Source organism: Ylistrum balloti, unplaced genomic scaffold (assembly GCF_031769215.1).
Source record: "Ylistrum balloti isolate Yb309-2 unplaced genomic scaffold, AGI_CSIRO_Ybal_v1 Utg372060, whole genome shotgun sequence".
In the NCBI taxonomy this organism is placed as follows: Eukaryota; Metazoa; Mollusca; class Bivalvia; order Pectinida; family Pectinidae; genus Ylistrum; species Ylistrum balloti.
The window spans coordinates 21936-36714 of NW_026782994.1; the positions used below are offsets into that span (position 1 = coordinate 21936).

General features: G+C 33.5%; 1 protein-coding gene across 1 annotated transcript; it reads right to left on the reverse strand.

Moving 5' to 3' along the window:
• Positions 1 to 755: 755 nt before the first annotated feature.
• Positions 756 to 10080, reverse strand: LOC132564207 (deleted in malignant brain tumors 1 protein-like). The gene is made up of 8 exons (XM_060228883.1): positions 10047 to 10080; positions 8763 to 8907; positions 7179 to 7360; positions 6837 to 6972; positions 4970 to 5151; positions 2883 to 3018; positions 1567 to 1757; positions 756 to 904 (listed from the first exon to the last, which is right to left on the reverse strand). The coding sequence occupies exons 1-8, from the start codon at positions 10078 to 10080 to the stop codon at positions 756 to 758; spliced, it is 1155 nt and encodes a 384-aa protein (XP_060084866.1).
• Positions 10081 to 14779: the final 4699 nt, after the last annotated feature.

Here is a 14779-nt window from a genome sequence, read left to right on the forward strand (position 1 = left end):
AAACAAGTAAAAATATAAAATCTGGTAAGTGGTATCGACGTCATGGTCCAATATTGGCTCTGGATCCTAACAAACAAATGTTCGTTGGATGCGTATGACTGGGATAGATATATGATCAATTAAGTAATAGTGGTGATTAAAATATCAAAAGTGTTTTACAGAAATCTAAGTATGTTTTGCACTCTAGATACTGAGCGCACATGTGATCGCAACGAAAACAATTGCACGTCACACTCCGAGGAAAGAAGTCTACCGGTACTCCTCGGCCACATTCTAATGAGGAATTGATTGATTAAAAATAACAAAATTTATAGTAAAAAATGTTAAATGTATGTGTAGTTACAATAAAAAGGAATTTGATAGAAAAGATACTAGTTAAATGCAAAAAATATGTCTACTTAAAGAATATAATTTTGAATATGGTCAAATAGTCACCAAAATCGTCAACACGCCCCATAAATTATATATATGAATATGTGTGTGTGTGTGTGTTGTTGTTGTTGTTGTTGTTGGTGTTGGTGGTGGTGTGTGTTTGTATAACTCCTTTTATCAATTCTCATTGTTGCAACTTCTGAAATATTTTTGATGTCAGTCATGCTAGATTCTATCACCACGTCTTAAGAAAACAAAACACTGTAACATAACATTCCCCCTCAGAAAAAAAACACCTTCTCAAGAAAATCACCCCCAAGTCAAACTCGATAACGATACGCACGGAAAGACCTTTTATCGAGAAAAAAACAAATATGAAACCTTTATACATACACATATCCAAGGAATCTACAGAGGGTGTCAGCGGTAGAGGGATCTTGAGATGCTTTACAAAGTGTTCCGAACGCATTACCATCATAGACTTTGATTCTGCCCGAATTTGCTTTCCCTTCAACGATGCCAATTTCCTTTCCTAAAAGTAAAAAATAATTTTCTTTTCTCATAAGAATGTCGAAAGAAAAAGAACATAAAATAAGATAATAATTATGATTTCAAAGAACAGATTGCATATCAGAACATGATGCAGTAGTCCATTTAAAACAAAGAAACGCTTGTGAGATTTAGATGCATTATGTGCAGTTTAGCAAAAGGATAAATAAAACTACATCATATTTGCATATCTCTTTCGTCTTTTCAAGATGCAGGAGGCTCCATAAAGCAGACGAAACAAATGTCAAAGTGTATTTGTGTAGGAGCGGTTCAATAATCTAATATATAAGGTACATTTTCGAATACTGAATGTTTGCTATATATGTACGAAGGTCAATTGCGTAGATTTGTTCCAACATGAGTAGTGACATTGTTCATAAAAACATTTAAAACAGAGTTACGGCAATATTTGTCTACCAGCAGCATTTAACCATATCAAAAGACCGATCATTTAATAGTATGTTTCATTTGTAATTAACTTACAAATATAACACACGTCAAATGCTGAATCAGGTTGTATCAGAAAAGAAATCAGTGTAATGTCGAAACCACAAGTCCATAATGTAGAATATTAACCTTTAGCAACGATTCAATTACGTAACTTAAGACTTTTTTGCAAATAAATGTGATTTTAAACAGTATTACTTCGTGAGCCACACCAAACACCGACATCTTCTTGATGGCTACAACTGTGAAGACCCCATCCATCAAAGGCGCATATCATATCTCCAAGTTTTAAAGGCTGTCTAGATCTATAGTGCCTTGCTGGACATTCAAGGTTGTCGACGTAAATTGATCCATTACTTGGGTCGAAAAATGAATACGGATGTCCGTTCCTTAAACATAATAACATACTTCAAGTGCTTTCTGCCTAACGTCATTTTTTTTCTTTCGACGTAACGTCTTTTTTACAAATATCAAAACACTAAGAAAACGCCGTCAGAGATTTTAACTATGACAACGATAATAAGAAACAAAGATTATGAATAAAAGAAAATATCAGTATATATAACTGAAAAATATTCGGTTCCATTTTCTTTTAACATTTTGCTAAATTCTAATGTAGAGATTAAAATTTCTTTCACAGGAAAAAGATGCGGACTTACAATAAGTGTGATTTTCAATATGTCTCTTTTTCGCAATTCAGTTTCCAAACATAGAGAAAGTTGCACTCATTAAATATATATTTTGATTCAAAGAGGTCATTGATCACGATATTACAATTTACTTTGGAGTTTCAAGTTGTTACATGCTTATTCAATCTTCATGATTCGGTTATAATATATTACATATTGTAATGGAAAAATCACAATCACATCGTCTCTCTAGACAAGGATTGATTGAATAATTAACAACACTGACTATTCGGGGACGATATATCATCATAAGACAATATTCTGCATTTCCTCTTTTGAAATTGTTGTCTATATCAGTTGATAGATATTCTTATCAAAGTACAATTTTATTTGTTTGTATATCATCAACAAGTCTATGTATCAATGGCTACACCATCCCTGCTTGAAAGAATACGTTGTGAAAGTGAACTATTATATTACAGACTCTGCTAGTAAGCACACTCCCAATTTTCAGCTGTAGGCTGACTTAAGGAAGAATTTTATGTTCATACTTCCTGAAAAATGAAACAATATAAAAATTGTGACAGCCCACTTAGTCATTTCCATAAATAGTTTATCGACATTTCCTAGTTACATGCATGTATATATTTTATCAATTGAGTGGTGGTTCCTACTCGGCGAAGAATCATTAGCTTCAATCACAAAACATAAAATAACGGGAATAATGCTGTTGTTTGTCTTTCATTACCTACCGTAAGTAAGATACTTGATCGATATGGAGTTTCTTCTTAGTTTGTGTTCATTGATAGTGATAACAATTGATACTTTTGTTTCCACAATAACACGTTATATCACGAACGATAAACACAGTGATATTAAACATACTTGTATCGGAGCATGTTACAAACAATCTGTGCTTCTTCCATTCCAAAACCGTTATCACAAATTGTTCCCCATTCGCCATTTTGAAGAATCTCCACTCGTCCTCTATTAGATGTTCTCCCACCTATCAGTCTTACAGCTGGGAACATGGAAGAAAAAACAAAATGCGACGTTAACACTGCAGCTACCAAACATATGACATATAGTTGTCTTGCAAAGCTGGCAATTATAAATATTAAATCGTTAAATCGAGTTCAGTAATCTGATATTCAAAGATATGGCAATATACCATATTTTTTTTATTTTATTTTATTTATTTATTTATTTTATTATTTTTTTTTTTAGTGAAATTATATTGAATTTCCTATAATTTCGAAATCGCTGATTCCAATTCGTATTAAATTGCGATGTCCGTTTCATGCAATCAATGTGTAGTCATTTTTAGTATTTATTTTTATAGGATGTCAATACCAAACCAATGCTTTAAAGTAACGCTAGATATTTGCCTGTTTGAAGAACACTTGGTTGAACAATTCCAGCTACTTAACATTCCATTGACACAAATGTATCATGTACCACACACGTGGAAAATATAAAGAAAATGAGCAAGGCCGGTATATATATGACACCTTAATTTATCTACCTTGAGTGCGATATAATGTGGCATTTAATCCTTTAACGTTGACCGATGACAGACAACATTTTAGTATGATTGGAGCTGGTCAAAAACGAAATGTGTGACACTTTTCAGAGCGTGATTTTTATCGCTATCAACAGACAAATAACGTCCGTCAACGCCCCAGACTGGAGACCACGCTGCCAGATTCATTTGCATCAAATAACTCTTGAATTTCAGTTTCAGCGTGCTACAAATCTAAGGATTTCATCCCAGACAATCAGAAACAGACTCCATGCCTCTAATTTACGAGCTAGAAGACCAGCAGTCCGACCAATTTTATCCAGAGGTCATCGACAATCCAGACATCATTTGAATTGGCAATTACGTCATTGGAGAAATGTTATGTTCACAGATGAGTCTAGACTTCCATGACGGTAGGAGGATATTATGCAGACTGCTGTGTTGTATCGCTTTGGTGGTGGGTCAGTGATGGTTTAGGGTTTCAGTTTATATACATCATAGGCAATGGATCTTTAACAGCTGTTCGATACAGGGACGAGATTCTACACCCTATAGTAAGGCCCATTGCAGGAGTTGTTGGCCATGATTTTATTCTGATGGATGATAATGCTCGTCCTCACCGTGCTCGTGTGGTCAACGACATCTTCAACGTGAAGCAATCGTTCGCATGGACTGGCCAAGTCGTTCTCCTGATCTGAACCCTATCGAGCATGCTTGGGACACCTTGCAACGCCGGGTTTCAGCTTGACCTAATCCGCCACAGAACCGCCAACAGCTTATGATTGCTCTGCAAGAGGAATGGCAGCGCATCCCACAGATCAGCCACCGACGACTAATAAGGAGCTAGACGTTGCAGGGCAGTTATTGATGTCAACGGAGGTCATACTGCCTATTAAACTGCCAATTGCAGTTTGATGAGTTTTCCTTGTCTCCATGATTAACTTGCTCTACTTCCTCTTACACTTTGATTTCAAGGGTGCTGTTACTCAGGGTTATCTGCTCTTGGTAGCAATTACCACAAATGAATTTGTTTTGTGTAATTAAAGACTAAAATGAATGTTCTGTCATTAAAATTTAAAATATAATCATATTATTATTTGTATGTAAAACTGCACTGTTTCAAGTTTATGATCCTTAACTTATTTTGTTCAGTATATATGACACCTTAATTTATCTACCTTGAGTGCGATATAATGTGGCATTTAATCCTTTAACGTTGACCGATGACAGACAACATTTTAGTATGATTGGAACTTAAAGCTGTGACACTTTTCATTTTTACTGAATATACTGAGTCGCCCATTTCAAATAACTCTTTCCCGCACGGATGTTTAAAAGTCCGAAATTTGATACCGTCTGAGATGAGATACACAGTCTTCCATATATAGGGTTGACTATATCAATATTCTATTTCATTTCCAGTCTTAAATGAAAGAAAATGATGACGCACAGTTTTCAACGCATTTCACTCCAACATCTTCATTGTGTTTACAATTTTCCACACCCCAGCCTCTAAAGCTGCAGTTCCATATCTTTTCTGGTATGTACCCAAGGGAACAGTTAACATCATCCATTAAGATACGTCCTTTCCCATTTCCATAAGTCCCACTTCTGTTATAATATAACTGGTCCCTAATTAGACAAAAAAAAACAACTAAAAACAGCTTATGACATCATTTCTGACCGTCATCCATGCACTTAACATCATTATTTGTTGCGTCTAGAACGCGACATTGCTTACATGGACTGAACAAGATTTGAAAAGTGGTTGTCTTTCATGCCACCTCGTCTTATTCTACTTTCTTTTTTTCAGGAGTCGCAATGTAATTTGTTTACGAATTTTGCTTTTGGATATTAATTTGGGTTAGTCCGTCTGTCAGTCTAGGCGTCCGTCTCGCCGTCCGTCTGTCAGTCACACTTTCGTTTCCGTGTTCTAACTTCCATAAATGTCATCCAATTTGGGTGAAACTTTGTAAGCAGATGCATCTTGGGGCCATTAAGACTGCATTTAACTATCAGTGTCGTCTGTTAATAATTATGCATACTAATGAGGTATCCTTTGATTTCATTGGTTGGTTCATTTCCGTGCTCTAACGTCCCTAAATATAATCCGATTTAGATGAAACTTGGACAGCAGATGCATATTAGGGTACATAAGACTGAGATCAGCATCATCTATTAATATCTATACATACTAATTAGGTATCCTTTCATTTCATTGGTCGGTCAGATTTTGTTCTCTAACTTTCCTAAATATAATCTGATTAAGATGTAACTTGAAGTCCCACAAATATTATCCAGTCCCCTATACTGATCATATTGTGTGGACTACTATACCTGCTGAAGACCATGGATCTGCTTGGCACTCTTATAGTTACTAGTATGCAAGTTTTCTTCAATTAGTTCACTTTCACTTTATTGGTTAATATTTAATATGTCCAATATCAAAATCTACTCTCTATAGTCCTTTACATCTTTCTTTGGCTTTAAAGCAATACATCATAGCTCAAAAGAATATATCATTCTACATATCACTATGACATGTTTACTCCTAACCACTAAAATGTTTACTTACAATATGTTTCGAAAGCGGAAAATAGAAATTTCACGAATTTGCTTGTTACATTTGAGTTTGGATTACTGTCATGTCGACATATTGGCATTTTCTATTTTATTTATCTATTTATTTATATATTTTCTTTATTTATTTGTTTTGTTTTTTATATATATTTGCCGATTGCCTGATTTTGGAAAGGTTCACATCCTCACAAAGATCAGTTATGTAGTAACAGAATAATATAATGTAATTTATATGATTGAATTACAAAATTTGCTACTTGTAAATGAAGAAAAATATGAAATAGCAGGTATTCACCTTTTAACATTTTATTTATCCATTAAATATGCCAGGTAAACAATAGCAATGAAAATACAAACAAAGGAAGACATAACGGTTTGTCTAAATAGAAAAATATTTGGTATTTCATCTTTACGTTATTGTATGTATTCGTTGTATCGGAAGATAATGTTCACTGTGTGAGTGCTGGGTAAAACTCTAGAACATTTATACCATGTTTAAATTTGTAACAAAAGTATGAATATCTTGTAGACTTCGTTAAAAACTTATCATGTAATCATAATTTTCAAATTTAATGATCTTACTGATACTAGAATGTGTCGGATAGCCATGACAGTATGTAAATCAATGACTTAATTTATACTGAAAGGTGTTATTAACAGAGTGGAATCCCGTCTTGAAAGATGAAATCAATTGACAGAGTGAGTCACATTGTTACGTCATACAACTACTACTTTACCTGTATCCAAGCTGACGACAAACAACCCTCGAAGCATCAGTATTCCAGCCATCGTCACATATTGTGCCCCAGGACTCGCCATGATAGACCTCCACTCGCCCGTTGTTATCACTTGTTCCATTTGTAAGACGAATATCTAATGTAAAAGACACAATGTATTGAAATGTATGTATCTAAATATGTAAATGAATGAAAATAACATAACATGCTATATGGAATGATTTGTCATTGGAATTATAAAACAGACCTGCAAAGAATACTTAAATATTCGCATTTCACCAACGTTAAGCTACTACTTCTATGATCTCCCTGAATATATATATGAGCTTTTTTGTTATCTACCCAGGAAATTACACGAAACTCCAGCGTCTTCACCGTGATTACAGTTATGAATTCCCCAGCCGTCATGTGTACACTCCGATATGTCACGTTGTATACTGTGTAGGGAACAATTGACATTATCTAGCCATATTTGCCCACTCCCTTTGCCAAAACGTGCGCTCCTGAATGCCTTCCCGCCTTTCCTTCTCAAGAAAAAAAAATTAAGAAAAAAATCTTTAAACTTACAAAAGTACAATATATCAAGAAAATCTGAAGCAACGTAAATTAAAATTCTTTATTTAGGAATCATTATTTATGTTCGTTATTTATAGACTATTATCGAAGTACGTCTGTCATTTTATCGTAATTCATATTCAAACGGGAGCAATACCGTCTCTCAAATACATAATAATTCATCAGAAATTGCACTAAACATCGTGCATTTTACACAAGATATTATAAAATACATTTGTATATCAAAATGAGACTGAGTAGCACAACTTTTTGCTGTTTCTTGCATACCACGTTTATTTCATTCAAATAGTAGTTCATTTCATTTCAGAATTATCTGATATATGATGAACACGAAATTCATTTAATTATTGGTCGGCAGCGCCTCCCTGTCTAGATTTGACCTTTTCCTTGGATTTTCTTCAGACGCTTACAAGGCATCAAAATCTAGGCCCTTAGCACCACTGACGAGTCCTACATGGACGAAACAGCTGTAGGAAGCAATTTTATTCAATGTTTGGCTTTATTGCTTCTAACTCTAAATTATTAAAATGTGCTATTCACTTGTGTCTCTTTTGTAAAATAATCTTTACTTCATCGGTATAACATTGGTAAATCCTTTGCATGCAAAGAAGGCAATTGTGTGTCTGGGACTGTTGGTACTTGTGCATATTTTCCATTACATCGCAATGAACATGAAACAAAGCTCAAGTTTAAACAAATATTTTAACTAATAAAGTTCTGATGTGGGTACCTATTAAGACAGTTCTGATATAAATGATTGTGTTTTTGAATATATATGATCACTTCACCTATAATTTGCCTAGATTATCACGTCAGGATAACCTTGTTCGAAATACCATTACCAATACATGGGAGGCCCATCGCATGCTATTCATATCAACCAGAGTTAAATATCTTACCCAAGGGACACAACCAGGTCAACAAAGACCGGTTGTTTTTCTCAGATCGGTATGGTGTCATAGAGCACGTTGCCTATCGTAATTAGTATTAAGTACTCGTTGTAACTAATTATGAGTTAAGAATTCTGTGATGCATTACTTTTGTTAATTAATTTGGAAAACGTCTATTCTGAAATTCAACACAAATCGAATGATATCAAAATTAAATTGAAACATTCCCGAATAAAAACATTTGAGTGAATGTAAACGATTTGTGAGATGAAAGGAACGTTTTACCATAGCTTTCCTTAAGTCATACGAATGTTGAAATATTAAGATTAAGGTTTTGCTATTTATGAAAATGTAGCAACGTGCTTGTAATAAAGAAAATTGCTAATGGAATTATTCCTAATTTTTCAATGACGATTTTATCAGAATAATAAAGTAAAAATAATGCGCATGCGTATCATACCGGAAACCCAACATTCGACATATCACTTTTGCTTCATCGTTGTCAAAGAAATCGTCACAGACAGTACCCCATGTACCATTGTAGTAAATCTCTACTCTTCCTTGATATGAAGTGCTGTCGGTACCACGAAGACGCACTCTGGTACCTAAACAAATCAGGATATTATCTGAACAAGACAAATATATCGCTTATGAATGCTGTTGAGACGAAAACATTGTTTGATCAAGTATAAATGAAATTTTAAAACTTGAAACAGAATGGAGCCCATTTTGAAACATGTCGATAAATAAACATATGTTTCGCGGTCTCTAGTGTGTTTTTGTGACTTTGTGTATAATAGTGTAATTAAGAGAAAAAACATCAGATATACAGATTTTAACCCAGTGTACTCGACCGTCGTGTCTTTCTTAACAAAGTAAGCTTAACTGCCTAATGTTTGCGTCCAATTTGTATAGACTATGGAATTATCATATACATGATTTTATATCGAACAGTCTTTCAAAGACACATTTAGATCATAAATGATTGTGGTGATTGTAAATATTTGTTTTACAGATATTTGTATACATACCAGATGACAATATCATGAACGGAAGTAACACGAGAAGACACTTCATATTCTGTATGGCCTCCTTATAGGCTGTATTCTAATACACTAAGCCGAAGTGCTGCAAAAGTGTTTCAACATTCAGACGGCGAGTTTCTCATTTTGTGAAAAAAAATATGTTTTGAAATATCTTGTCGTATTATAACCACAAGAAGCACGAATATTATCTGAATTACATCAAGGACAATTAGATAAAAAAAATAATGACAAATTATAGATAGATACTTCATGCAACTGACGTATAACACAAAATCTGAAACACTGGTTGATATAATACACAAAACTATAGTTTGCCGGAGATTGATTGAGGCTTGCTTTAGAGAAAGAAAGAATGATTTGAAAACAAATAAGGTATGAAAACGTTTCCCAGATGTTACCACGATAGGATACATGAAAACAAAACCCGAATTCCTGGAATAAGACATGTGATCTAATTTCAGTCAAATCAGAAATCAGTGAACTTAAATAGTATATAAAATTTCAATTTTTCACTAATTGTATACAAAATATACTCATAGTGTATAACGAACATATACATTAAAATATCCTTTACATGTGCAATACACATATAGATATATCTAAATCATTATATAGAACATTATTATCTACAATGTATATTTTTGGGGTATGTTTTTGCTGATGATATCATGTTGTCAACATACAACAGATTTGCTTACTGCACTTTGTATCATGTATATCGTGGCAAGTCATTTTTATTATTATTTTAATCACATTATTTGAGATTTGCCCAAACGTCATCTTCGGCTGTTATATCGACTATAGATATTCTCAGAGTATACTTCGTTATTTTTTCTATATTTACAGCAACAGTTAAACCACACAACGGCCGTCAAGAACATTTTGACACCGCAATGCAACTGGACAGGATAGTATTTAGGTTCCCCATTCTCTCCCTATGAAATGAGAGGTTGATAGACAAATGTGAATTTATTTGCAAGTGAATTTATCTTGTCATAAGTACATACTTTTCTTACTTTGATTTAAATTCAATTTTAAAATGATTTATAGTTTTGTCTTTTTATTTCTTGTTGGTATCAGTATATAGTTTATTTCAAAAAGCCTAACAATTTCCTTGGGATATTACATGGAAAAGCGTGATGATCATAGTGGAAAAAATACATGTACTTACATTTTTAGTAGAAGTGTTAACATCAATTTTGTTGGTAAGACCAAACAGAGGATACACATCAGAAATGTAAATATTAAAAAACAAATAAACATGACAAACACTGATGGCATTAACAATTATCAAAAGATTACAACATACCTTATATTTTAACGGAAACCAAACGCATGAGCCTTTTTTCAATCAATATTGATGAAGAGTTCAGTCACTGTCACAGTATCCATGTCATGTTCGTGTTTCATTGCACTGACAACACAAGTCGCTATGCACTGGGTAAAGTCCAGCTTAAGTATCGTTACCATTTTTTTCGATATATTTTCTTTGCTGTTGCGTTATCGAAGTCATTTGTTACTTAAATACGTGGATAAGAGCTATTGAAGAGTTTGATACGGTCATCGTGTTTTGATGCTATCCACTACGCCTCGTAGATCCGTTGGTATTATCTTTGCTGTCATCTGATAAAGTGCCGTAACTCTTGATTAACCGACAGTTCCACGTCGGGTGTAATAAAAGATGCTAACTATTATCTAATACCGGACCTCGCTTTTCTTCTAATTTTCAATGATCTCCATGAATTTTTTTTTTCTATAGTTTGCCCTCATTTCATCAATATTGAATTAAAATAGTCTTTTCTTAATCTTTTCAATGGTCTCCATGTACATTTTTGTCTATAGTTTGCCCTCATTTCATCAATATTGAATTAAAATAGTCTTTTCTTAATTTTTTCAATGGCCTCCGTGTACATTTTTGTCTATAGTTTGCCCTCATTCCATCAATATTGAATTAAAATAGTCTTTTCTTAATTTTTTCAATGGCCTCCGTGTACATTTTTGTCTATAGTTTGCCCTCATTTCATCAATATTGAATTAAAATAGTCTTTTCTTAATTTTTTCAATGGCCTCCGTGTACATTTTTGTCTATAGTTTGCCCTCATTTTATCACAATTGAATTAGAATTCAGATTTTGATTTCATGTCGATAACTTTTTTCGTTGTTTTAGTTATCTTTAATTGAATTCAACAAAATCATATTTTCTGTTGGAATTATTTCGTCATTTAACTGAGGGGGTTAGCTAAAATCAACCTGTTGTATTCAACCCATGACTGATATCTTGTTACATTGTTTACTGGTGTTGAAAGATACAAAACGATGAATCTGTCAAAGTGTAATGCTATCAGTGATACATTATGTAATTAATCAGTTACATCTAACTTTAAAAAACGGAAAGAACATTCCTGAATGGAGGTTTTCAAAAGCATAAATCGATGAAGATTTTTCAGGCGAATACATTATTGCTTCAGTTGAAAAATAATATTTGGATTTCATATGTTTTTTAATATATCTAGTGAACAGATTGCACAAAAGACCCGAACGTGAATATAAATTTTCAATAAAAAATTAATAGGACGTTGCAGAGCCAAACAAAGAGTTAAACTGCATATTATAACTGTTGCGTCCTTCGAGGATTTATCAGTGATGCTGAGGGCCTATATTTTGGAGCCTAGGAGGCGACTGAGAAAATTTAATGTGATCGAAAAAAAAAATGTCAAAAATGTGGATGGAGAGGTAAATCTTATATATCTGAGAAGAACGTCAAATACATATCTACAATGTATATTCTGAAATGTGCCACATTTTCGAAAGAATTAAAACATGGCAAAAATAGTAAAAATCACAATATTTGCAGTAAAAGTATGTTAAAGCAAGAGACAAATTAACCGGTGGACAGAGAGTTTCAATACAGTGACAAATACGCACGAACATTAATTTATTATAACCGGTGGACAGAGAGTTTCAATACAGTGGCAAATACGCACGGACATTAATTATTTATAACCGGTGGACAGAGAGTTTCAATACAGTGGCAAATACGCACGAACATTAATTATTTTTAAGTATCATATCAAATACTTATTTCCGAAAATAATTTCACATGTCATACAGCTTTTCCTGTTTCTAATGGTTTCTAATTTCCAGTTTATAGATGGCTTTAGCGAAAGTTTTATGATTCATTTTCAATTGAAAATCATTTCTTTAATTGTTAAACGGTGCCCCACCCCCACAATAATAGGTAATATATATACACCTAAATGCGTAATATCATTGATATGACACCAGTCCATTGTCGTTTTCATGACCTATTTTCTTTTAATATTACGAGCTAATTACTTATATACCAATCATCTAGACTTGTCAGTAGAGATAGTACCTTAGGTAGATATAAAAAAAATATCATGTTAGAGAAAACAAACACACATACACAAAACAAAAATATAAAATTCAAATATATTCGCATACAATAACTAAGTAGCGCAATACTAAAATATATCACCTCACTATAATTGCGTGTCTTTATTTCCGCATAGATACAACACACTTATCTGAACTTTGACGTGCCTAGATAGCAGAAGAGGAAGATTAAGCATTCTAGGTTTAACTTATATATATAAATCCGGAACACACTCGTCTAGCTTTTAAGTGTGTGATAAGTATTGTACACTAACCTCTTACGTGGTTCACTGTTCATTGGTACCTATACAATTGGCACTTCAGCATCAAATGATCTACCGGACAGGCACAATTCATGAAAGCCAGAAGTTTTTAATTCAGTTTTTTTTTTTAGTTTATTGATGTTCAAGCTTTCGTTTTCGTACATGTTTCTGATAAATATACCGACCTTATATAAAATTCCATTCGACCTGCAATAAAGTTAAGTGAAATAATATGTCACTATGTCATATCATTTCCATATATATATGGCCTGTTTCTATATCAAATAGTCATTAAAACCACTGAAACCAACCGTATAGATAGCTATCAGAAGTTATCGTGTGCACGTGAGCATACCAATGTCATTTTAATTGATTGCTTGGTCAAGTTTCATATTCTAAATTTTAGCAAGTAAGTTTCATTCAGCAGCACAGAGAAAAACTTCCTGGTTTCAGAGGCATTAAATCTGACGTAAACCATAAAAAAACATTAACCATTTTACTAACATTATAATGGAAAAAACAATCAAACAAACACCCTCCCAAAAAAATAACAAAAAAAAAAAAAAAGGAAATAACAACAAAAAATTAAAACAAAAAAGGAAAAACAACAACCACTGGAAACAAGTGTGATGTGCTTGTTTCCTCCTGACCAACAGAAAATAGTCTTTGCTGCGGCCTGATTTTTTTCACACATACGTCGCAATAGTCGATAACTATGAATCGTTAATGCACCTATTGATAGAAGGTCATAGTGGTGTTTTGCTGTTGAGTATTGACACTTACAATACTTAGGGAAAATCTGAAGTGTGTAGGTCGATCCCTAGTCGCAAACGTTTGTAATTCACCGGAAGTTCATATCAAGCAATGCCTTGTGTACTGTCGTGTACTGCCACGGTTATGTCTTTGAGCAAGCAATCAATGCGAAATACTTTCGACATCTTGTGATGGGTATCCTGCATATTGTTCATTAAGGTTGAAAGCAGATTCTTTCAGAAGATCTGTTTAGATATTATCATGATAATAACCCTTACACACAATGAATTCTTCATGTTTCCGTTTAGGACATTTAATGTCCATCGTGTTGCCTATACTTGAAAATAGTTTGAGTGTGACACTTAGATATGATTGTTCACATGCCTTATGTTTTGTACACTCAGATAGGGCAGGCATGCCATTTTATTAATCCGTTCTATTGGGGCAATTAATGGAACAGAGTGAAACTGTTTTTTTTCAGTCTGATGAAGCTGAATTTTAGTAATGATGAAACTGTATTTAAGTCTCATAATTCTGCGTTTAGGGGAGATGAAGGTGTGTTTGAGACTGATGAAGATGTGTTTATTCTGATGAAACTATGTTCAGGTGTGATGAAGCTGTGTTTAAGTCTGATGAAGTTGTGCTTAAATCTGATGAAGATTTTTTCTGATGTAGTTTTATCTTAGTCTGATGAAGCTGTGTTTAGGCGAAATGAAGTTGTGATTAAGTCCGATAAAACTTTGACTGTATCTGATGAATTTGTGTTTCAGTCGTCTTATAAAGCTGTTTTCTAAGTCGAAGTATTAGGTATTGATGAAGTTATGATAAGGCTGATGAAGCTGTGTTTAGACGGGATAAACTGTGTTTTATTGTTGAAGATTTTAACTCTGTTGAGCTGTGATAAAGTTTCAGGAAGCTGTATTTACGTGTGATGAAGCTGTGCGTTAGTTTGATGAAGTTGTACATAAGTCTGATGAAGCGTACCTAAGTCTGATGAAGTTGTACTTAAGTCTGATGAA

Excerpts from the sequence above, each read along its gene's own strand:
- LOC132564207 (XM_060228883.1), bottom strand. The coding sequence starts at position 10,080 with ATGACTTGCCACGATATACATGATACAAAGTGCA. Across the intron at positions 5,152-6,836 it reads TGTCGTCAGCTTGGATACAG|GGACCAGTTATATTATAACA; the intron begins GTAAAGTAGTAG and ends TTGTCTAATTAG. Across the intron at positions 1,758-2,882 it reads TGTAACATGCTCCGATACAA|GAACGGACATCCGTATTCAT; the intron begins GTATGTTTAATA and ends ATTATGTTTAAG.